Source organism: Prunus dulcis, chromosome 1, assembly GCF_902201215.1.
Source record: "Prunus dulcis chromosome 1, ALMONDv2, whole genome shotgun sequence".
Taxonomy (NCBI): Eukaryota; Viridiplantae; Streptophyta; class Magnoliopsida; order Rosales; family Rosaceae; genus Prunus; species Prunus dulcis.
This window is the reverse complement of record NC_047650.1, coordinates 34,763,353-34,784,255: the sequence shown is the minus strand read 5'-3', so window position 1 is coordinate 34,784,255 and position 20,903 is coordinate 34,763,353. Positions and strand designations below refer to the sequence as shown.

The 20,903-nt window shown below is 36.2% G+C and overlaps 3 protein-coding genes across 5 annotated transcripts; all 3 read left to right on the top strand.

The window, feature by feature from the left end:
- The first annotated feature begins 869 nt into the window (after nucleotides 1–869).
- Nucleotides 870–5,807, top strand: LOC117614112 (signal peptide peptidase). Of its 2 annotated transcripts, none has more exons than XM_034342806.1 (12): nucleotides 870–1,026; nucleotides 1,183–1,294; nucleotides 2,393–2,508; nucleotides 2,610–2,761; nucleotides 2,874–2,959; nucleotides 3,318–3,445; nucleotides 3,553–3,603; nucleotides 3,742–3,828; nucleotides 3,943–4,012; nucleotides 4,737–4,873; nucleotides 5,040–5,117; nucleotides 5,500–5,807. In XM_034342806.1, the coding sequence occupies exons 2-12, from the start codon at nucleotides 1,255–1,257 to the stop codon at nucleotides 5,578–5,580; spliced, it is 1,026 nt and encodes a 341-aa protein (XP_034198697.1). In that variant the 5' UTR covers nucleotides 870–1,026; nucleotides 1,183–1,254; the 3' UTR covers nucleotides 5,581–5,807. The 2 variants fall into 2 exon arrangements, with proteins under 2 accessions (XP_034198697.1, XP_034198696.1); XM_034342805.1 differs by having other exon boundaries at nucleotides 871–1,026; nucleotides 1,168–1,294.
- Nucleotides 5,808–12,408: 6,601 nt separating this feature from the next.
- Nucleotides 12,409–16,409, top strand: LOC117636751 (sulfite exporter TauE/SafE family protein 3-like). The gene is made up of 12 exons (XM_034371410.1): nucleotides 12,409–13,185; nucleotides 13,455–13,614; nucleotides 14,033–14,233; nucleotides 14,309–14,373; nucleotides 14,701–14,728; nucleotides 14,820–14,899; nucleotides 14,984–15,070; nucleotides 15,178–15,228; nucleotides 15,326–15,547; nucleotides 15,753–15,846; nucleotides 15,966–16,106; nucleotides 16,209–16,409. The coding sequence occupies exons 1-12, from the start codon at nucleotides 12,970–12,972 to the stop codon at nucleotides 16,292–16,294; spliced, it is 1,431 nt and encodes a 476-aa protein (XP_034227301.1). The 5' UTR covers nucleotides 12,409–12,969; the 3' UTR covers nucleotides 16,295–16,409.
- Nucleotides 16,410–18,071: 1,662 nt separating this feature from the next.
- On the top strand, nucleotides 18,072–20,783 carry LOC117614778 (coiled-coil domain-containing protein 25). 2 transcript variants are annotated; one of them, XM_034343682.1, is made up of 6 exons: nucleotides 18,072–18,363; nucleotides 18,955–19,082; nucleotides 19,230–19,333; nucleotides 19,466–19,553; nucleotides 19,822–19,883; nucleotides 20,265–20,783. In XM_034343682.1, exons 1-6 carry the CDS (start codon nucleotides 18,251–18,253, stop codon nucleotides 20,415–20,417), a joined length of 648 nt encoding a protein of 215 aa, XP_034199573.1. In that variant the 5' UTR covers nucleotides 18,072–18,250; the 3' UTR covers nucleotides 20,418–20,783. The 2 variants fall into 2 exon arrangements, with proteins under 2 accessions (XP_034199573.1, XP_034199572.1); XM_034343681.1 differs by having other exon boundaries at nucleotides 18,077–18,363; nucleotides 19,822–19,916; nucleotides 20,265–20,772.
- Nucleotides 20,784–20,903: the final 120 nt, after the last annotated feature.

Below are 20,903 nucleotides of genomic sequence, written 5' to 3'. Positions count from 1 at the left end.
TTATACAAGCGATTTTATACTTTAATCTAATCTAAACTACGGAAAGGGAATTCAAACTCGGGTGCAGAGTGGGGAGCACATATGCTTAAAATGACATACTTTAGTTCCTTGATAACTCATAAATTCCAATATTATATTCATCTATACATGTTTTCTTTTCAAAATTCTAAAAAAATAAAAAATTTAGGAAATAATAATAATTACAAATTACCATCATCCATCACTAAATTCACCATCTTTACTTGACACCACCACCATCTATATCGCTACCAATTTATCACTAACACTCTAACCACAACGGTCGGCATCATCACACCCATCACTCGTTTACAAACTGATAATTCCGTGAAGATAAACTTTAACTTTCATTTTTAACTTCAAAAAATATTATCAACAATTTAAATAAAGTTCTAAAGGGAAACCATTTACATAAAAAAGAGCTGAAGAGGAAAAAGATACAAATGGGTGAGGTGATCTTTAGAATGACGATTTTGCCACTGTAAAAATTATCGAGCTACACAGTACTGACATCGCGCGGTAAAATCTTAAAGAAGGGAGATATTTTGGAGGTTCCAAAATCCGACATGTCAAAATATGATTGGATGCTAGACGTCAACCTGCGTGGCTCACTTAAAAAGGATCCAAATCCGTCATCCACTTTATGACTGGTGCAACGTATCCAAACGGGGGATTTGAACGGAAGTTACTAAAAATACCCCCACCTGCTGACACTTCAATTCCACCGTGACCACCAATCAGAGCACAACACGTTTCAAGAAAGCAATTTAACCCACCCTTTGACCACTCCGTCGATTTAATTCTCACAAAATCTAATTCCTCATTGGTCGTCACAAACCTCACCTAACAGCCCCGTCTGTTCGTCAGGGCTCTGAATTTAACCCCCATGCCCATTGCCTTCTTCAGGTAAAACCCTAACTCTGCAATTGAATCAAAATCTCTCTCTCCCTATTTCTCCGATCTGTACGGAAGGAAACCGTTGAAAATCATCTGCATCGCGGCCCACTGGTACTGTTAATTTCCTCTCTTACAATAACGCTATTTTCGTCAATTTCATAATTGTGAGTAAATTTCACATTTTTATTGAAATTGAGATTGTATTTTTGGAAAACTTTATCAGTTACAACTTGCAATTGATCTCATTTCTAGGGTTTTGTTGCGAAGGTGGCCGAATTCAGTTTGATTTGATCGGAATTTTGTTCGAAGCGGTTTCTTTTTTCGAGTGATATAATAACGATGAAGAACGTTGAGCGTGTTGCCAATGTCGCTTTAGCAGGTTTGCTCTTCTGTGCATAATTTGATATTTTGTTCTCAGTTATTGTTTCTCGGTGCCTTTTTTTTGGCATTGGAAAATGTTGTTTTGTAAATAGAAGAAATATATAAATTTCAGACTGAGTTGTTGATTGGGGAAGTAAAATTACAAAAAGTTTAGAATCTCGAGGGGTCTTTCACTGAAGAAAAACGATATTATAGTCTCTTAAGGCTTCAAATTTAAAGAGCAGCAGTGGCCTTGGACTATCTTAAAGATAATTCAGTGGCTATATATGGCATTGCTTGCTGTTGGTGCAGGAAAGTAGGAATGACAGAGCCACCAATAAATTTGACTTCAGACCAATATGATTTAGGCAGTCCTGATCTCTTGGACTACAGGGGTCCAAGAGATTTGTGGTCACTCACAGTTGGATGTAAATTCAACAGTTCACTAACTCTTGCACTCCTTCTAAGAAACTTTTTTGAACCATTAGATTAATATCCAACGGTGGGTGATCACAATTTCTTGGACTCCTGTGGTCCAAGAGATCGGGATTGTTGATTTAGGATATCCTTGTTATTTGAGATAAGCAGGCTGTCTTAGGGAACTAACATACACTGTATGTAGTGGTCAGATTTCGTTCTGTATTTTTCTCATTGCTATATGTTTTTTAAATGGAAGGGTGATGTGAAATTTCTGGAAACCCTCTCTGTCACTTCTTGTTGACAGGCAACTTGGGGAAAGTGGAAGAGCAGCAAATATGTGCCTTGAGGTTTACCTACCTATTTTCCATGCCCGACCCCAGTGTTATAAGGGCACTGCATTCTCATTTATCTAGTAAAATTTGCAATGCATATGCTGTAAAATGTAAATGCCATGGTTGAAGTTCGACGGATTGGTTACCAGTTAACTAAGCATCCACATGTCAGATAAAGGGACCCCTGATTTCATTTGTTTTTACTGTTAACTAGCCCTTTGATTTCATTTGTTATTACTGTTGAACTAGTCACTTGATTTTATTTGTTATTACTGTTAACTAGCTATATGCCGTGGCTAGTTTTTACTTCCCAGAGTCAGCGGAGCTTTAACATCACTGACATGTGGTCGTTACTTTGGCTGCAGGTTTAACGTTAGCTCCACTTGTTGTGAACGTAGATCCAAACCTAAATGTAATCTTAACTGCATGTCTCACAGTTTTTGTGGGTTGCTACCGGTCTGTGAAGCCAACTCCACCTTCAGTAAGTATTGCTGTCATTTTTATTTGGTTTTTGTTGCATTTGTCATTGTCTTCATGAACCTTCCTTGAATTTTCATAAACGGTTCTATTTCAATCATGCAGGAGACGATGTCTAATGAACATGCCATGCGTTTCCCGTTTGTGGGCAGTGCAATGCTGTTATCACTATTTTTACTTTTTAAGTTCTTATCCAAAGACTTGGTTAATGCTGTATTGACGTGCTATTTCTTTGTGCTTGGGATCATCGCTCTCTCGTATGTCCTTTCTTTATAGGTTTATTTTCGACTGCTACATTATTGTCAAGCATTTTTAAAATTATCTGCTTTTTTAAGTTAAAAAAGTTTTAAACCACCCTTATTTTTACAGGGCAACACTGTTACCTGCTATTGCACGTTATTTGCCGCAGAGTTGGAATAAGGACCCTATCATATGGCATTTTCCATATTTCCGGTGTATGTGACTTTCTTTTTGAAGTTTTATTATGATTACTATTCTTATGACATTCTTTACTGCATCACTGGTTTTCTTTTTGTCTTTTTCATTTCTTGCTTCAAAATATATATTTTTTGTTTTTGTTTTAAAACTCGATTTGCATATAATTAGTGGATCTTCTAGGAATTATTGGGCAGGTAAAAATTGAGTGCAAAATTTTAGTTATGCATCAATGACTTCTCTTGTTTTAACATGAGTCTGCTGCCATGTGAAAGCAGTTTGGTTAGTCTTATGTTCTGAGTTTTCATTTGATCTAGTTGACATTATCTTGCTTGCATCATGCAGAATGATATTTTTCCTTACACCTTTCTTACACAGCTTTGGAGATTGAGTTCACAAGATCTCAGATTGTTGCTGCAATCCCTGGAACCTTTTTCTGTGCATGGTATGCATCAAAGAAGCATTGGCTGGCTAACAACATATTGGGGCTTGCCTTTTGTATCCAGGTCTGTCAGCATCCAATTAATAGACATTTGAGTATGTTTCGCATCCTCTCCAATAATTATATGTTTTTCATCTAATCGATTTCTTTTGTGGTAATTTTTCTTTTCAGGGAATTGAAATGCTTTCTCTTGGGTCTTTTAAGACTGGTGCTATCCTTTTGGTAAGAAGTGGGACTCTTGGATTCCTCTGTATATTTCTGAGAGTATTTTACTCTGCATCTGATTTCACACTGCTTTAACCATTGCTCTAGTATTTTTGGGCCTATATATTTCTAATATTTGGTCCTTGTGCATTGCAGGCTGGACTTTTTGTGTATGATATTTTCTGGGTTTTCTTCACTCCAGTTATGGTCAGCGTTGCAAAATCTTTTGATGCTCCTATAAAGGTTTGTACTCCAGATCCAGATCGATCAAGATCTTTTTACCAATGTATATTGCGTCTTCAAATGTTTTTAGACTACTGATATGCTTACTGGAACCATGATTTAATTTGTCTGCAGCTGTTGTTCCCCACAGCAGATGCTACACGTCCATTTTCTATGCTTGGACTTGGTGATATTGTAATCCCTGGTGAGGTTTAAAATTTCATATGTTTTTTTATCTAGTATCTACTGCATGCTGGTTTATTAAGGTTAGCTGTGGTTTGTTGTTGGTCATTTTGTTATTAATTCGTTCTATTAGAGTTTGAGTGTTAGGTGATGTGGAACTAAAATATACTTGTCATTTCCATTACATATATTTTTGTTTCCTTATTCTACCTACTAACTGTGTTGGTCCTGCGACAGCAGGGTTCCTGTAAGTTGTGGGCGGTAAAGAGTTCTGGATTAGGTCTCGTCCTTTTCCATTTGACATATTACGCAATCATTATGGATTTTGGGAGGACATTTGTTATGAAACCTTTAGGAACCCTGATTTTGTTTTCCCTAATTAGGCATCTTGCTAGTGGCACTTTTCTTTTCTTTATCTTTTTCCTTTGCGCTTCAGTCCTATAATGGGAGTATACTGTTCGGGTATTAAGGAGAACATGGATCAATCATTTAAAAAGGTTTTGCTAATAGCAGGCATGTCTAACCAGAACAAACACAAGAACTGGTAATCATTTGACTAATGGTTTCAGGCCTTTAGCATACAAATGCTTCGCTATCTAACAGCCAATTGATTTGCTTGAACTTTTAAAATGTCTAATATACATTGCTAACCACATGTGTAGGCTAATACATTAATGAAAAATGACTCAGTAAAATCACTTCATTTGGTTGTTTGTTCTCACTTTTGGTGTTATATATTCCTTCAGGTATTTTTGTTGCTCTGGCTTTGCGGTTTGATGTATCTAGGGGGAAACAGGGCCAGTACTTTAAGAGTGCATTTTTGGGATACACAGTTGGTTTGGTCCTGACAATTGTTGTAATGAACTGGTTTCAGGCAGCACAGGTGAATGATTTCACCCTAGTACATGCAGGGATCCCCTCACTTTTTAAATAGCTGGCTTGATGCCGATGGAAATTCCCATTATATATTTATTTACTTTGCATTAAGTTATGGTCAGCGCATCTCAACTAATTTATTACCAATCCTCCCTGCTGTTCATTGTTTACAGCCTGCACTGTTGTATATTGTACCAACTGTTATTGGGTTTCTGGCTGCTCACTGCATATGGAATGGTGATGTCAAACCAGTAAGTTCACAACCAATGCATTCTTATTTCTGAGATTTTACTTATGGCATGATATTCAAATAATCTAGTAATTAACATAGTCATACATGCAGAAAAAATAATGGAAATACTTTATTCAACCCAATAAGGGTGGTCGGGTTCTTGTAGGGGTTCCTAGGTTATGACTCATGAGCCATTATTTGCCTAAGTTGTTATGAGCCATGCTTGTTAGATATTGATGTTATTTGATACGTTCTTGAATTCATGTTAAAAGGAATTTTAAGTTTTGGGATGAAGGACAAAGAATGGGAATAAAGACTAAGCTCAAATAGAGAGGAAAAAAATAGTCGTGCGTGTTATTTACTTTGCTGAGTGAGGTAATGATCTCTGTCATATGGTGCAGCTATTGGAATTTGACGAGTCAAAGACTGTGGAAACATCTGAAGAAGGTAGTGAGACTAAATCTAACAAGAAGGTGGAGTAAGTTGAAATTAGGAGAAGCCGCCAGAGACACCAGTGCTTTCCAACTCAAAAAAGAAACACTGTTTTTCTCTTGGAGGCACCAAACACCGTTGTATCAGATTTTTTTGAATCGAGGAAGAAATAATATTTTCAGTTCCTTATAAGATACAACAATACAACCATGTTAGGTTAATACAGAAATTTTTGCTATTTTCTTTTCTATCTAATTTTCATAGAAATTCTCGGTCATTTATCTTGCTGATGGATTTATCCCACACCCCAATTGTATGAAAATACTTCCCTTCCCCGGTTTCACTGTGGTCCTTCCTATAATATCACCCCTCATGTAACCTATCACGTGAAGAAAGAGATCGGGATGTTGAAACGGGGACATGGAAGTTTCTCCCAGTGTACATGCAAGTATGAATTATTGGAGAGTGATGAAGTCCATGCAAGAAGCTCTGGCCTTAGCAAAAGATACACATGGTAAAGCGCTTTCAGATTTTAGTGTGATGCTATTTTCGTACGCCATAGCAGGCCACTTTTCTAAATGGAGGAGTTTCTCTCATTTGCGTCTCAACCTATTTGAGAAGTGGGCAGCAATGTAGTCCGATTAGCATCACTTGTAGTCATCTAAGAGCACATGAATCTGTAAAGTGTAAACTTGAGTCTCACGTGCATCGACGATGTTCGACATTTAATTACTGTGTAGCTGAGAGAATTTCTTCCATGCTTCAGCGGTGTGAGGAACTAACTTATTGTAAACGGAGTGTATATGTTGCTTAGAGAGACAAACACAAAATGTGTGTGCCTCATTGCATGCAAGTTTCTCACCAATGCGGGCCCCGGCTGCAATGGAACTTTTGGAGCTTTTTGACTTTTCTTTTTTATATGCAAACATTTTGAGTTGATTTGATTTGAAAAGACAGAGCAACGGTACGACGCCTACCCCTGCAGTAGTTTGAAGGCCCACTAATTAGAGCACTTCCAGCACTACGCTCCAGCCTGGGCAGGAGGCCTCCTAGGCCCGAGAAGCAAGCTCCAGCGAGCAGCAAGCAGCCCGAGCAGATGTGGGCTCCACAAGCCTGAGCAAGCCCAAAGGCAAAAACAGCCTAAGCTGTTGTTTGAGGGCGATGACGTCAGTGCATAAAAAAATCCAAAAAAATTCAGAAATACATACCTAGCAATTTTATTATTATTAATTTTATACATACTATTATTGATCTCATACATATAAATAAATTTAATCCCATGTAAATAGTGGTTGCCGTTGGGTTGCCATGACAATGGGTGGAAACACAACTTGCCTTTTGCAAGGGCTGCCACTATTCAAGTGAATAGTATCTACCCTGACTTGCCTTCGCCCTTTGCCATGACATTATGGGTGGAAATGCTCTTATGCAACTCATTCAGCCTCCGACAACATGACATATTATCCTGCACTTTTCATTTTATTTACCCAAAAAAATGCATCCTTTAACTTGTAATCCTATGTACTTTGTTCATTAATTTTATTTTTTTTTCACTAAGTGCCAGTTTGATATTGCTTATTTGGGGTGGTAAGTGATTTTTTAAAAATTTTGGAAAGCACAGCCTGTTTGGTAAACTATGAGAAAATCACTTATTGTTAAAAATTGATGTGAGAGAAAGCTATAAGGGAAAGCAGCTAATAAGGTGCTTTCATTTTCTGATTATGCAGGAATCAGTTTCAAAGAAGCATTGGGTTTAATGATTATGCGGCAATCATTTTCTGATTATGTGGGAATTAGTACCAACAACACTTTTAACAAAAAGTTTACCAAACGCCAAACTGCTTTCTCTCACAGTAAATCTGACAGCGATTATTTTTACAACACAGCAATGCCAAACTGGCCCTAATTTATAAAACAAAACAACAGACTTGAACCTAAACTATCATAGGCGAACGTCCTGTCACACACACAAATACTATAAGAGTTTGAACCCGAGACCACTTGAAAACACACCAAACATTTAAACCAATCCAACTAACACCTCATTGATGTAACTCACGTAGTTAACAACATTAATTTTTGCACCCAAAGTTTTGACTTTGATTTCTCCGTCCTCCTACTCATCCTCCTCCTCCTCCTCCTCCAATTATTTAGTCCAGGAAAAAAAACATAAAATATATCCAATTCCAAACCCACGTTTTTCTTTCTTTCTAGAACACAATTCTCTAAAGCCAATTGATTCAGACATGAGGCTGGGTTTTGTGAAACGCGTGAATTTGCAGACCAATCTGACAAAGAATTGGTCCCGTTCTTCACGTTTTGTTTTTCCTTGGCAGCCTTATTGGACCGTTCTGATTTCTCCATAGGCCCTTGGACACTATTACATGACCACATTCGATTGCTTTTCAGAGCTCAAATTTTTTTGGGACAGCGACATGTCTGTCTCTTGCAAAAACTCATAGTGCCATCCAGTTGGGATTTGAGATGATCAGTAAAATAACAGAACATTTACATGAAAAAAACAAAACAAAAGAAACCAGGAAGGCCAAGGCCAAAAAAAAACACCATTGTATTTGCTTTTCAAGATGGACCCAAAAGAAGAAGGTTGAGGCGATCACATGCCAACTGGATCAGCGTTTGAAAGCACATGTAGCACAACACAAGGGGCGCCATGGAGTCTTCAAATTTGAAATCTTTCTTCCCCCCCCAATTTGCATCTACCACAGCATTTCACAATCAAAGAGTTTTGTGGACAGGGATGAAACCCAGTGACTTATATAAGATTTGCTAAATAGTTATCCATGGTCGTGTGGATGGCTGTGAATGATCGGATAATATCGTGAGGTGCAATGCGTAACACTCGTTATCTTTTATTGTTGTCGCTTATATTAGCGATTCTCAAGGAACATCGATGCTTTAACGTAAACGACAATCTAATTTCGGAAAAGTTTTGATTTTTTTTTTTAATAAAAGTTTTTTTCTGATTAAAATCTAAATTTATTATATATTTGTTGGTCAAAAAATTTATTTTGTGGGTCATGTGTGTTTTCAATTTCAAATGAGGTGGATGAAGGCATGTGCAGCCCATGAGACGTACATTGCCAGCTCGTCTTCTCGTCCGGCTGATGATGACTCATGATGGGTGACGGTAGAGTCTAGAGTGGAGTATTAAAGAGCCTGGACTGGCGTTCATAAATGAAAGTGCTACACAAATCACACGCCCTTCTGTTTTTGTTTTTGTTTTTTTCTCTTTTTCTTTCAATCCTTGTTGCCTTTTCTATTTTAATCATTTGTACTGTTGTACGTAATATATTATTATTTTCCTCTTTTTTTTTTTTTTTCTGGTGTGTCGTAATATTGCTATTTATGCCTATTTATGCATTTCTACTTGTAATATTATGTTTTGTTTTTGTTTAGTATAATAATAAAGAGTTGATTTTTCTACTTCTCTTTTCTCCACTTATATTCCATCTTGCTTTTTAATATTTTTAATCAATATTTTTCTTTTTTATTCTTTCTCTTTCCTATTCTACCTTTTTCATACATTGATTTCTTTTTTCTTCACTTTTATATTATTTCTTTGGCTTTAATGTCAAAATGGTTCCTGTGTTTTATCATCTTGACCAATTTAGTACATGTGTTTTTAATTTGGCCAATTTGATCCCTGTGTTTAAGATCATTAACCAATTTGTTCTGTTCGTTAAACTTGCTATTAAATGAACATGATAATATTTTTTTCATTTTATTTTGAAAACCTATAAAGCTTTTTGAAATTAATAAAAAGTTGTATTAGTTTTAAAATACATTAAAAGTTCAATTAAACTAAAATATATCATTATAAATAAAATAAAAAACTTGAAAAGAGAGAGAAAAAAAGGGCGTAGTTTAGTCAGGAATGGGAGGAACTGCTCAGCGGGTGGAGAAGTGGGAAGGACCATTGCGGAGTGCTAAGGTTGCATGAGATTTTATTATATATATTAGAGGTGGGTGCATTGGAGTTGGGGCGGTAAGTGTGGCTTGGAGAGTTGGAGCCTTTGGGTATCGGTGGTAGGGATGGCAACGGGTCGGGTAGGGGCCGGGTATGACAATACCATCCCCATCTCCGCTCTCCATCTCCGCCCCCATCCCCGAACCCATCCCCGTTTATTAGGTTTCGGAGAATCCCCGTCCCCGTCCCCGTCGGGGGACTATCCCCCATACCCGCCCCGAATCCCCGATTTTTTTGCATAAAAAAAATATTTATCATACATTTTAACATTAAATTTCATATTAACTTATCATTCAACACATCCAAATTAACTATAAAGTTCAACTCAACTATTTAAAATCACATCAATATGAAATTCCATAGAAAATTAGGAAGAATTAGGAGAGGGAAGTTAACTTAGGGTTAAACATAAATATTATAATTATATATTTATTTATTTAAATATAAACATATATATTTTCGGGCCGGGTTCGGGGATGGGGACACCAATACCATCCCCTCCCCATACCCGTCGGGGATTTTCAAGTTCGGGGATCCCCGTACCCGATACCCATTTAGACCCGAAATCTCCCCCCATTAGGGTCGGGGACCCGACGGGGACCCGCCCCTACGAGGATTTTTGCCATCCCTAATCGGTGGGGAAAATGGTTGAGGATAGAGATTGACATGGTTGTTGGGTTGCTCCTCTTCTACAATCAATGTGCATCTCCTCCCCTCCCCGACTATGCCCTTCTTTTCTTTTTTCTAATGCTTAATTCAACTTTTTATTAACTTCATTAAGCATTATAGGTCTTCTAAAAATAAAATAAAAATATTATCATGTTCATTTAACGGCATAAAGAAAAATAAATAATATAAAAGTATAAAGAAAAAGAAAATGGAATGCAAGTTGGAAAATTAAGTATAAAGAAAAAAATATAATAAAGAAAAAAAATAATATAAAAGTGAAGTAAAAGGAAATTAATGTAGGATAGGAATAGAATAGGAAAGAGAGAACAAAAAAGAACAAAATTAATTAAAAAGTATTAAAAAAAATAAAAGAGTGTAAGTGGAGAAAATGGGAGTGGGAAAATCAGCTTCCTAATAATATTATAAAGAAAAAGCTTAAGTGGGATATCGCACATGCTCAGATGTGAGAAGCTCGCCTCTCATATCTCACGGTGCCAGAGGCGGACCTACAGAGGCGCAAGGAGGTGCAGTTGCACCTCCCTTGCCGGAAATCCTGTGAAGAGGCTGGATTATGCACCTCTGCTGGTCCCAAGGTTCTGCATCTGAGGTGTGTTGCAAGGGGTTTCAAAACGAGGAAGATGACTTGGGTATTTTGTTTTCAATTTTTTGCAGCATAAACGACGTCGTCTTTGTTATCCTCCAGCTCAAAAGGCGTTTAATGAAACGGGGAGTATTGATTGAAGCAATTCTGACTTTCGGCAAATTACCACTTTAACCATCTTATTATCCTCCAGCTCAAAAAACCTTTTAATTATCCCATAATCAATTAACCATGTGAGCATATTAGGATTCCCTTCCATCTAGAAAACCCACAACCTACATCTCTCGAAGATTTCTTTAGTGCAAATTTAAGTGCTGATGGGTTAGTCTTGAATATATATTTTATGGGGTAATATTTATTGTGGCTTTTACAGGTTATTATTTCTCACTTTTATTTCTCATTATTATTTTTCACTTTTATATTTTGGGATTGCTTATTCTGCTTAGATGAATAAATACGTATATTTAATTACATTATACTGATTATTATGCGTCAATATTAATTAGTAAATTTATAAATTTTTCTTGTCAAAACAATTTTTGTCTCAAAAAGCATACTCCTCACCGTTTAAAATTTTAGCTAGCGCCCACTATGTATTCGACTAAATGTCTTAAAGAGGTTTCCATGTTTTGTTTGTACGACTGTTATTTTTTTCATCAATTATGAATGACATTAATATTGTTTAAATTCTATAGATAATAGTTGTCTAAATTTTGTTTTCAAATTTTTAGTCTTTTAAATATTGCCCCTTCTCTGAAAATTTTCTAGGTCCGCCATTGCACGGTGCGGATATTCCATCTAAAAAAAAGTTAATCTATATATATAAAGCAAAAGTCAGAGAATGATGAAACATTCAAAATATCAAAAACTGCCATTGATTAAAGAAATACAAGCTACTTTCTAAGGACTTTTTTTTTTCATCTACTTTAAAATTCCCCTTTATCATCTTGTCGTTTTTAAGGACATGCGTATGAAAGAAATACAAGCTGCTTTTTAAATTGTCATAATTCGTGATCAAACAGCTGAAAAAATAATTGGACATGACGATAGTATCCTCAGTCTTTCCCTTTTATATACGAGACAAGTTTGTTCATCATTTATTTAGCATGTACGTATAGATTCTGCAACCTTTTAAATTCCACAAACTGAAAACACCGACAACAAAAAGTAAATGAAAGAGCCCTAGAATTTCATTTTCATGAGACTACATAGACAAAGAATAATGGATAAAAAAAGCTCCATTGTATGTCCAAATGAATATGAAAACTTTAGTCGCATTCCTAGATTGTCATTTTTCTATATTTTTTATTTTGATTGGAAAAATAAAACACTACAAACAAAAGCTCAGAGGATACGCAGGCCCCAACAAGTCAAAAAACCAAAAAAAAAAGAGATCGAACAGTTCAAAGGCAAACCAGCCCCCCAAAGCTTGGAAGGGGTAAGCCCATGCCCCAAAATTTTGACACGAGCTTCTTCGACTCATTCTTTTTCATTGGTAACAAGATTGATTGTCATTCTTTGCTTCAAATACAATAATAAAGTTCAAAAGTGTTTGACCGAGACTAATTATCTTAAATAGGAAAAAGAAACAGTTATCCACGTGTGGGAATGCACAGTTAAGAAAGATTAGATTTCTCTCTCTCACCGTCGCTCTTCTCCCGTTTCCATCTTCTTCTTCTCTAAATTTTTCTTTCATTTTTGTGATTGGAACTTTCTCGTCTTCGACTCCATTACTGAATCCAAACAAGAAAAATCCACCCTCTCACATATGTGTCGTGCAAACTCTTCGACACATCTCTTCTCTTCTCTTCTATATTAAGTCATCAACCATCACCACCCATTCTTACACTCTGAAGAGGGCAAACCAGAGATAAAGAGAGAGAAAGCTTTTTTTTTCCCTTCCTCTCTTTCTAGCAGCAACCCATTATCTCTTAGTGACTTTCACACATACAGTTTCAAACTTTTCTCTCATTTTCTCTTCTGTCATTTGCTTTTTCGGGAAAAAAATCTATCCTTTTTGAATCCGCACAGTCACTCTTTTAAGCAAGCAGACCCAAAAAAACTCAACATTTTCGTTTCACTTCCTTGGTCGTCTTTTCTCCCGCGGTTTCTCGGCGACCAAACAGAATATCAATAGTCTAGTTTGTGTTGAGAAGAAAGGTGGTGACTTTCGGATTAGATATGGCTGTGCTTGGAGCGAAATTGCAGGGTTTGAGATCCGTGTCAATGGTGGTGTTGAACTTTGCGGTAGCTTTTGTATTTGTTTCAGCGGAGAGAGGCGTGAAGCTTGAAGCTTCGAGGTTCAATGGAACAGAGGGATCTGAATCCGATTACCTTCTCAGAGTTGTAACTTTCTTTTGGCAATCCGAGAGATCGGGTTATCAACATGTTTGGCCGGTAAATCCCTTAAAGACCGTTTCTTTGAATTCTGTATTTAATGTTTAAGTGTAATTTAATTTGTGTGCTAAAGCTAAGATTATCCCTGACAATGTTCCTTCAGTTAATTTTAATATTTGGGTTTTAGCTTTTGGATCAAGTGCACATTCTGTGGATAGAATCAGAAATCATATGTTAATTGGTTGTTTTAGTAACTTTATGTTATTTACTGTAGAAAATTTACTGTAAGGGGATTGTAAAAAATGAATTTCGTGAATTTTGTTTTACAGGAAATGAAATTTGGGTGGCAAATTATTGCGGGTTCCATTGTCGGATTCTGTGGAGCAGCATTTGGGAGTGTAGGTGGTGTTGGTGGTGGTGGCATTTTTGTTCCTATGCTTAGCCTAATTATGGGGTTTGATCCGAAGTCAGCAACAGCTATATCGAAATGTAAGCGATGATGTTTTCATGTTTCAATAGGAAAGGAAAATATGTACTTTTGAGTTTTGACACAGTATAGGTTGAACCATTGTCCATGCTCTTTGAATTTAATCTAAGAATTTTGAAACCAGTTGACTGTTTGATAGAGAAAAGCTCTTGATCACTGTCACTTGATTTTACTTCCTCAGCTTGACACCTTGATTTCTTAGGCTGTGCTATAATTTCAGCAAATAAGTTTTAAATCCTTGTCAAGGTTGAGCATGAGTTTGAGAGAAGTTTTATAGAAGGCAGTTGACAAGGGTGCTTTGTGGAAAGCTTATTTCTCTCCAACTGCATAATACATTCACTTTTATGTAATGGTTCCGTTGTTACATTGAATTACTGGCTGGAAGTTACATAGTCATGCATTCTTTTTGTTTTGTGTCAGGTATGATCATGGGTGCAGCTGTCTCAACTGTTTACTATAATCTTAAGCTAAGGCATCCCACACTAGAAATGCCCATTATTGACTATGATTTGGCGCTACTCATCCAACCAATGCTCATGCTGGGCATTAGTATAGGAGTGGCTTTCAACGTGATCTTTGCTGATTGGATGGTCACAGTTTTGCTTATTGTTCTTTTTATAGGTAATGATCGTTTTAAGTTCCACTTTCTTGGCATTATGCTTGAATACTTCAACCACTTATTATTTTCGTTTTCAGGCACATCAACAAAGGCATTCTTGAAGGGTGTTGAAACATGGAAAAAGGAAACCATTTTGAAGCGGGTAATGCTGTTTTTGACCGTTTCATAGAGAAATTAAAGTCTCTTTACTATATTGAGCCTGAAATCCTGATTACTTTTCACTGCTTTTAGAATAGATTTCATATTTTTTGGAAATTTAAGATAATTCAAGGATCAGACATGTCATGTCACCTTAGTACTTTACTATTTGGTGAATTCCGAATTTTAAGTTCATTTCACTTTGTGGATGGAATTTCTAACTTCATATCATCATGTGCACTGAAGCAATAAGGCTTTCATTTGAATGTGCTTGAAGCGCTCCTGAAATGCATATATTACGCTGCTAACCGTCACTTTTCCTGAATTTTAGGAGGCCACTAGGCATTTGGAGTCGACTGGTGAGTTGTTCTAATGTTGTAAAAAATAGTGGAATTTCTTTCTTCTAGTTGAATTCTGCAATTGGGCCAATATATTTTCTTGTTCGGTCAGGTGCTGGTGGGAATGTGGAATACAAGCCTCTTCCAAGTGGCCCAGCCAATGACCAGCAAAAGGAAACCAAGGAGTTAGAGGTAAGTGCGTATGCAGTACTTACGCAGAAGCTGTTATCATTGTGATGGAGTTTCAAAGCTAAATCTAGATGTGCATTCTTTCAGGTCTCTGTTATTGAGAATGTTTGCTGGAAGGATCTTGGACTTCTGGTTTTTGTCTGGGTTGCATTTCTTGCACTGCAAATTGCGAAGGTTTTTACTTCTCTTTTGCTTAGTTTGTCAGAAATTTTTTATTGAAAATTTCCCTGATTATACGACATTGCAGAGCTAACTTGTAATAATCATCTGCTCTTCTACAGAATCACACAACGACTTGTTCTCCAGTATATTGGGTGGTGAATTTGTTACAGGTACTACAGTGTAAACTGTATTTGTTTCTCTGCATGTTACATGTTAAGATTCAATACATGAACAATCAGGATGAGTTACGGTTTCTATGTCCTGCAGATCCCCATTTCTGTCGGTGTATCTTTGTACGAGGCAGTTAGCCTGTACAAGGGACAAAGAGTAATAGCATCTAAGGGAGAGCAACGGACAGTTTGGCGGGTGCACCAGCTGGTTATCTACTGTATCTTTGGTGTACTTGCAGGAATAGTAGGTGGCTTGCTTGGACTAGGTGGAGGGTTTGTTATGGGTCCGCTATTTTTGGAGCTTGGAATCCCCCCTCAGGTGAGCTCATGATTGCCTGTGACATGAACATGATCATGGACAATGCTGTTCGAAATTATTGAACTATTGCAGAGTTGCCAATTTCTCCCCTTGAATGGGTAATTAAAAAACTATAAACATCGATGATCGAACATTAAAAAAAATCTAAGTAAAAAACCATTGATGATTTCATTTGTTCTAAAACTTCTTGATGATTTCCTTGCAGGTCTCCAGTGCCACAGCCACCTTTGCAATGATGTTCTCCTCATCTATGTCTGTTGTAGAATACTACCTTCTAAAACGTTTTCCAATTCCCTATGGTAAGTTATATACCTACAAACACTTGTAGATAGATGGAGCAAGTAATTTGCTGTGCTAGACAGACTCGACGGTTGATCTAAATTTATGTATACTTATACACGTTCCAATCTTTCCACAGCTCTATACTTCGTCGCCGTGGCCACTGTTGCAGCCCTTGTAGGACAGCATATAGTGAGAAGGCTGATTATATTATTTGGAAGGGCATCACTGATCATCTTCATTCTAGCTTTCACAATATTTGTCAGTGCAATCTCACTAGGTGAGTTTTTTTTTCTTCACTGCCAATATATAATTTTCAAATTATGCTAAGACCCTGAATTCGGAGAGGTATTTGTTTTTTTTTTTTAATTTTATTTTTCAGGTGGAGTTGGCATATCAAACATGATTGGGAAGATTCACCAGAATGAATACATGGGTTTTGAAAACCTTTGCAAGTATGACGCATAGAATGTATCTTTTAGGGAAAAAAGAGGTTGTTAGGATCCTCGTGCATGTACTTTTCTCCTACGTCAAACTCTTTGTACTTTGCTAAGATGAAAGCTAGTTTCAGTCATTTTTCTCAGCTTTGTCGTGTACACTTTCCCAGTCACTCTCTCTTTTCAAAAGAATCTTTCGGTGCACTGCATTTGCTTCCAATAATACAACTTAAAAATTACACAACCTTTTTCATATATCCCAACTCAAGCGGAAGATTAGGTCTTAAGTTCGAATCCCACTATCTTATTTCCCGCAAAGAAAAACACGAAACATTGAAGTTTTATTTTCTTATTGGTTACTTAAATATAATGTTTTGCTATCACAGCTCTTGAAAAGGAAAAATTAAAAAGGTGTATTCCGAAGGTGGTTTGTTTTAGAGTAATTATAGTGTAATACGGTCTCGTTTGTCTGGTGCAATATTTGGCATCAATTAGCGATGGCAAAGTCAGCCACTCAGCACTCTACTTCTACGATTGCTTGCGTTTTATGACAAATCAAATTACTTAAATTCCCGTTTGATTGTAAATAAATAAATAAATAAAACTTAAATTTCAGACTTTTGAGCCACCAAATTAATGAAATGCTAAATTTTGTAGGCTGCAAAATGTCATAAAGAGAATATATCGATGTTGGAATAATTCATACACAAATGGAGAAGTTTTCGGTTGCATCACACGTGATCGAAAAATGGTTTGAACTTAGAGGTACTAGGTAGGTGTATGAGGAAATGTTATCTTGACATATAGTTTGGTAACATAACGTAATATGTTGACTCTAAACCTGGATTATTGATTATGTCATTGTAATCCATCCACTTTATTCGACACTAACGAATATGTAGTGGAGGTGGGTGGTGAAACGAGGTTTTGATATCAATTGTTAAGAACTCATTAGTAAAATTTGGTCTTAAAAATTGACTTATAGGGTGTTTAAGAGTTTTTAAACCACACTAGGATGGGCTCCCTAAATCACTTAATTAGACAAATTTTAGGGAGGAATGGGAAAAATACAATTCAAATCATGCTCCCTCCATATCCACCTCCTAAAATAGGCAGACTTCTAGGAGTTCCTAAATATGAAGAGAGATAAAGAATTTCTAGTGGCTCCCTATAATTTAATGCTGCTTTATTTATGATTATTTTAAACATTTAATTAATACTAATATATATATATATATATTTTATAGATATTGACCAATTGAAAAAGAGTAATAGCATTTATGAATACCTAAACCAGAGAACATAATTGAGGTTAAAATTTTATAAAGAACTTCTAAAATAGCTTTATATATTTTTAACTAAATTTTAACGAAAAAAATAAAAAGCGTGATTATAAATAAGTAAATATTTACTTAAGGTTTTAGCCACAAAAAAACTTTCACTTTTGAAAAAAGTCAAAGCTTTTTCATAAAAGACAGAAAAACCTCTCAACTTTCAAACTAAAGACATGCAAATATAAAGGAACTTTAGGAAATCCAAAAATAAATAAGGACAATTTTGTCCATTTTAACTTTTTATAAAAAATTTCTCTCTTCTTTATAAATAAGTCCTCACACAGCCATTCCTAATTTCTCTGCCAATTTATGGGTTCTAGGTCCCATATCGTGGTCCTCATAGGTTCAACTTGATACGAGTTGTCATCTCCAAGTCAAAAAAGGTTGCCAGTTGTCCAATACGACATGTCGTCAAATAATTGATGAAATTATTGACCTTACGAATTAAGAATCTCAGACCAATCATAAGAAACCCAGGCCCAACAAAAAATAGCAAAATCAAAACAAAAACAAAAACAAAAACAAAAATAAAAATGAAAAAGTTTCCAGTGCCCAAAATCCCAATTGGAAAGCTGGAAGGAACTTGGAAGCCCTAGCTCCTCAGAGGTTCTCGTTTTCTGTGGCATCGAATTCCAAAGGGCCGAACGAACAAGATGGTCTTCTACTTCAAAGCTCGATCCGAGGTTGGCGATTACACCATTTTCATGGGGCTTGACAAGTTCGAGAACGAGGAGCTCATCAAATATGGCTTCCCCGAAGACATTTGGTATCTATCTCCCACCCTCCTCTTCTCTAATTTATCTGATTTCTATTCCAATTAGAAATTTTTATCCGAATTTCCATTTGCAATTACATTTCTTGCGAAGTTTTCAAATTTGCTGGTCAAGAATCAAGAATTAGGGTTTAGGGTTGCAAATTGCAAACGATTGACAGACGCAGATTGTGTACTTTGAATGTTTAGAGCAAGCTTTCTGTGAACAGGACAAACAGAGTGTAATTGTGGTTGGTGTGAGACATTTGATCTATGTTCTCTTTCGCATTAGCTGTGGGATTCTGTGCTTTGTTAATTGTATTACTTTCAAGCGTGGCTGCTTATTATGCGGTTGATGCGTTTATATAGAAAGAGCGATTGGAAGTTCTGTGATACCACCATGTTAGTGTACATATTGAATGTTCAAGAAATGCTTGTTTAGACGGTTTTTGGAGTAATTGGTTCTTTAATTCAGACCATGGCTACGCATTATTCCTGAGTTTGATAGTCTGAACTTGTTATTAGTAACTAAACCAAAAGATAAAAGGAGTTTGTTATTAATAAGAAAAGCATTGTTAAAACTTAATGGGATTTTTGGTGATCTAGGTTCCATGTGGATAAAATGTCTTCTGCCCATGTTTATGTTAGACTGCACAAAGGACAGACCATTGATGGTATAAGTGAAGGTTTACTGGAGGATTGCGCACAGCTTGTCAAAGCAAATTCCATCCAAGGTATTATCTTAATTAATTCATACATTTTAGAGTAATTTGGTTTCATTTTGTAATTCCATCCAAGCCTCTACAAAAGGGTTTTGTTTTTCCTTGTTCTGATTAGGCAACTGCGTTGTTGTGGTGTTCTAATGACTTATTATATTGTAGGCAACAAGGTGAACAATGTCGATGTTGTTTACACTCCCTGGTCCAATTTGAAGAAAACTGCCTCCATGGATGTTGGTCAAGTTGGTTTCTACAATTCAAAGATGGTGAGTTTCTTTATAATTGTATTCTATGTATATTACTATCTAGAATAGTATCATGCCATGTAGTTTGTACTTTCATTGGGTTCAGCATGCTTGGAGATACTGATCATTGTCCAACTATGACACTTTATTTAGGTTCGAACTGTGAGAGTGGAGAAGCGGATTAATGAGGTAGTTAATAGATTGAACAGGACAAAAGTGGAAAGGAAGCCTGATTTAAAAGGTAAATTTTCTGTCACAGCTTCAATTGAGTTTGTGTAGATCAAATTTGCTCTAAAGATCCTGTCTTGAAGAATAGTTATTATATTGCTGTTTATGGAGGAAATGTGGCACTGTTGTTTCCTTCTGATATCTCTGTTCTCTATCTCTTATGTATCTTTTTTCTGTATGGATATAGCTCGTGCATAAGTGATATTGGTTTCATATGTTACCCTCATCTAGTTCTGCCATATTGGAGCTATGATTAACTTGCAAGTGAAATGTAACTGCAGCTGAGCGAGAAGCGGTCAATGCAGCAGAAAGAGCTGAGAGAAAGCAGCTGCTGAGGGACAAGGTAAGTTCCTCCTCCTCCCTTGGCCAATATGAGGTTGGTAGTGTTCTGAGATTATTTGCGTGGATTATTCTCCTTACTAAAGCCGAATTTGGGTCGCATTTTTGCTTTTGTTTTTTTATGTTAAGCTTTACCCCAAAAATTTTGACTTGTACTACTTCTAGGTTTTAGATTCTTCAGTGCTTAATATAATTAATAATAGAATAGTTTCAAATATATATATATATATATATATATATAATTATTAGTTAGTAATAGAACTACCAACTTGTTTTTGATCAAATGAATTGCAATCAGGCTGTGTATCTTGGGTTGTTCTAATGTAGAATTTTATATTCTTGTGTTGAACAAAACAATTTAATTTCTTATGAAACTGTTTTGCAGAAACGACGTGAGGAGATGGAAAGGCTTGAGAAGGAGAGACAAGCAGAGCTAAGGAGCTACAAAGGTTTGATGGTTTCTGAAAATATGACATCTAACAAACAAATTGCATCGGCAAACAAGTCATTGCAGGAACTGGAAGAGGACTTCATGTAAGGATATCATTGTCTATGAGTTGGGTGAGATGCCGCTACCTGCCGCCCATTAAGATTGCAGTTTATCATTCAGTTTGTGAGTTAGTCCTAAAAGTTACTTCCCTTCATGAATATAATATGTCATAAACCTTGTAATTTGTTGCTGTCGATAAGAAAAAGAGAAAATGCAAAAAATGGAGGTAGAAAAAGAAAAGGGTTTTATGGGTGAAGTTTGGCTGGGGGAAGTCTCTTTCTTGTCACTGCATGTTGTATGTGGTTCATAATGATGATACCACACAAATCAAACTTCATTCAGGATGATGGGAGATAAACTTGTTATTTTGCTGTCAAATTTCTTGCAAAAGTATTTTACTGCATTTTAAAACCCCTATTTATATTTAGCCATTTGTGAATGATTTCTAAATCGTCTATAAGTGTGTATTTGAAAAAAAAAAAAAAAAAGAGAGAAAAAAAGAGGGAACATGGTGAACCATTTGATTTGTGCAAT

Bases quoted from the DNA above. Each gene is read 5' to 3' on its own strand.
- LOC117614112 (XM_034342806.1), top strand. From the start codon at position 1,255: ATGAAGAACGTTGAGCGTGTTGCCAATGTCGCTTTAGCAG. The intron at 1,295-2,392 runs GTTTGCTCTTCT...CTTTGGCTGCAG, and splicing joins TGCCAATGTCGCTTTAGCAG to GTTTAACGTTAGCTCCACTT. The intron at 5,118-5,499 runs GTAAGTTCACAA...CATATGGTGCAG, and splicing joins GGAATGGTGATGTCAAACCA to CTATTGGAATTTGACGAGTC.
- LOC117636751 (XM_034371410.1), top strand. From the start codon at position 12,970: ATGGCTGTGCTTGGAGCGAAATTGCAGGGTTTGAGATCCGTGTCAATG. The intron at 15,229-15,325 runs GTACTACAGTGT...TATGTCCTGCAG, and splicing joins GGGTGGTGAATTTGTTACAG to ATCCCCATTTCTGTCGGTGT. The intron at 15,548-15,752 runs GTGAGCTCATGA...ATTTCCTTGCAG, and splicing joins AGCTTGGAATCCCCCCTCAG to GTCTCCAGTGCCACAGCCAC.
- LOC117614778 (XM_034343681.1), top strand. From the start codon at position 18,251: ATGGTCTTCTACTTCAAAGCTCGATCCGAGGTTGGCGATTACACCATT. The intron at 19,083-19,229 runs GTATTATCTTAA...ATTATATTGTAG, and splicing joins CAAAGCAAATTCCATCCAAG to GCAACAAGGTGAACAATGTC. The intron at 19,334-19,465 runs GTGAGTTTCTTT...CACTTTATTTAG, and splicing joins GTTTCTACAATTCAAAGATG to GTTCGAACTGTGAGAGTGGA.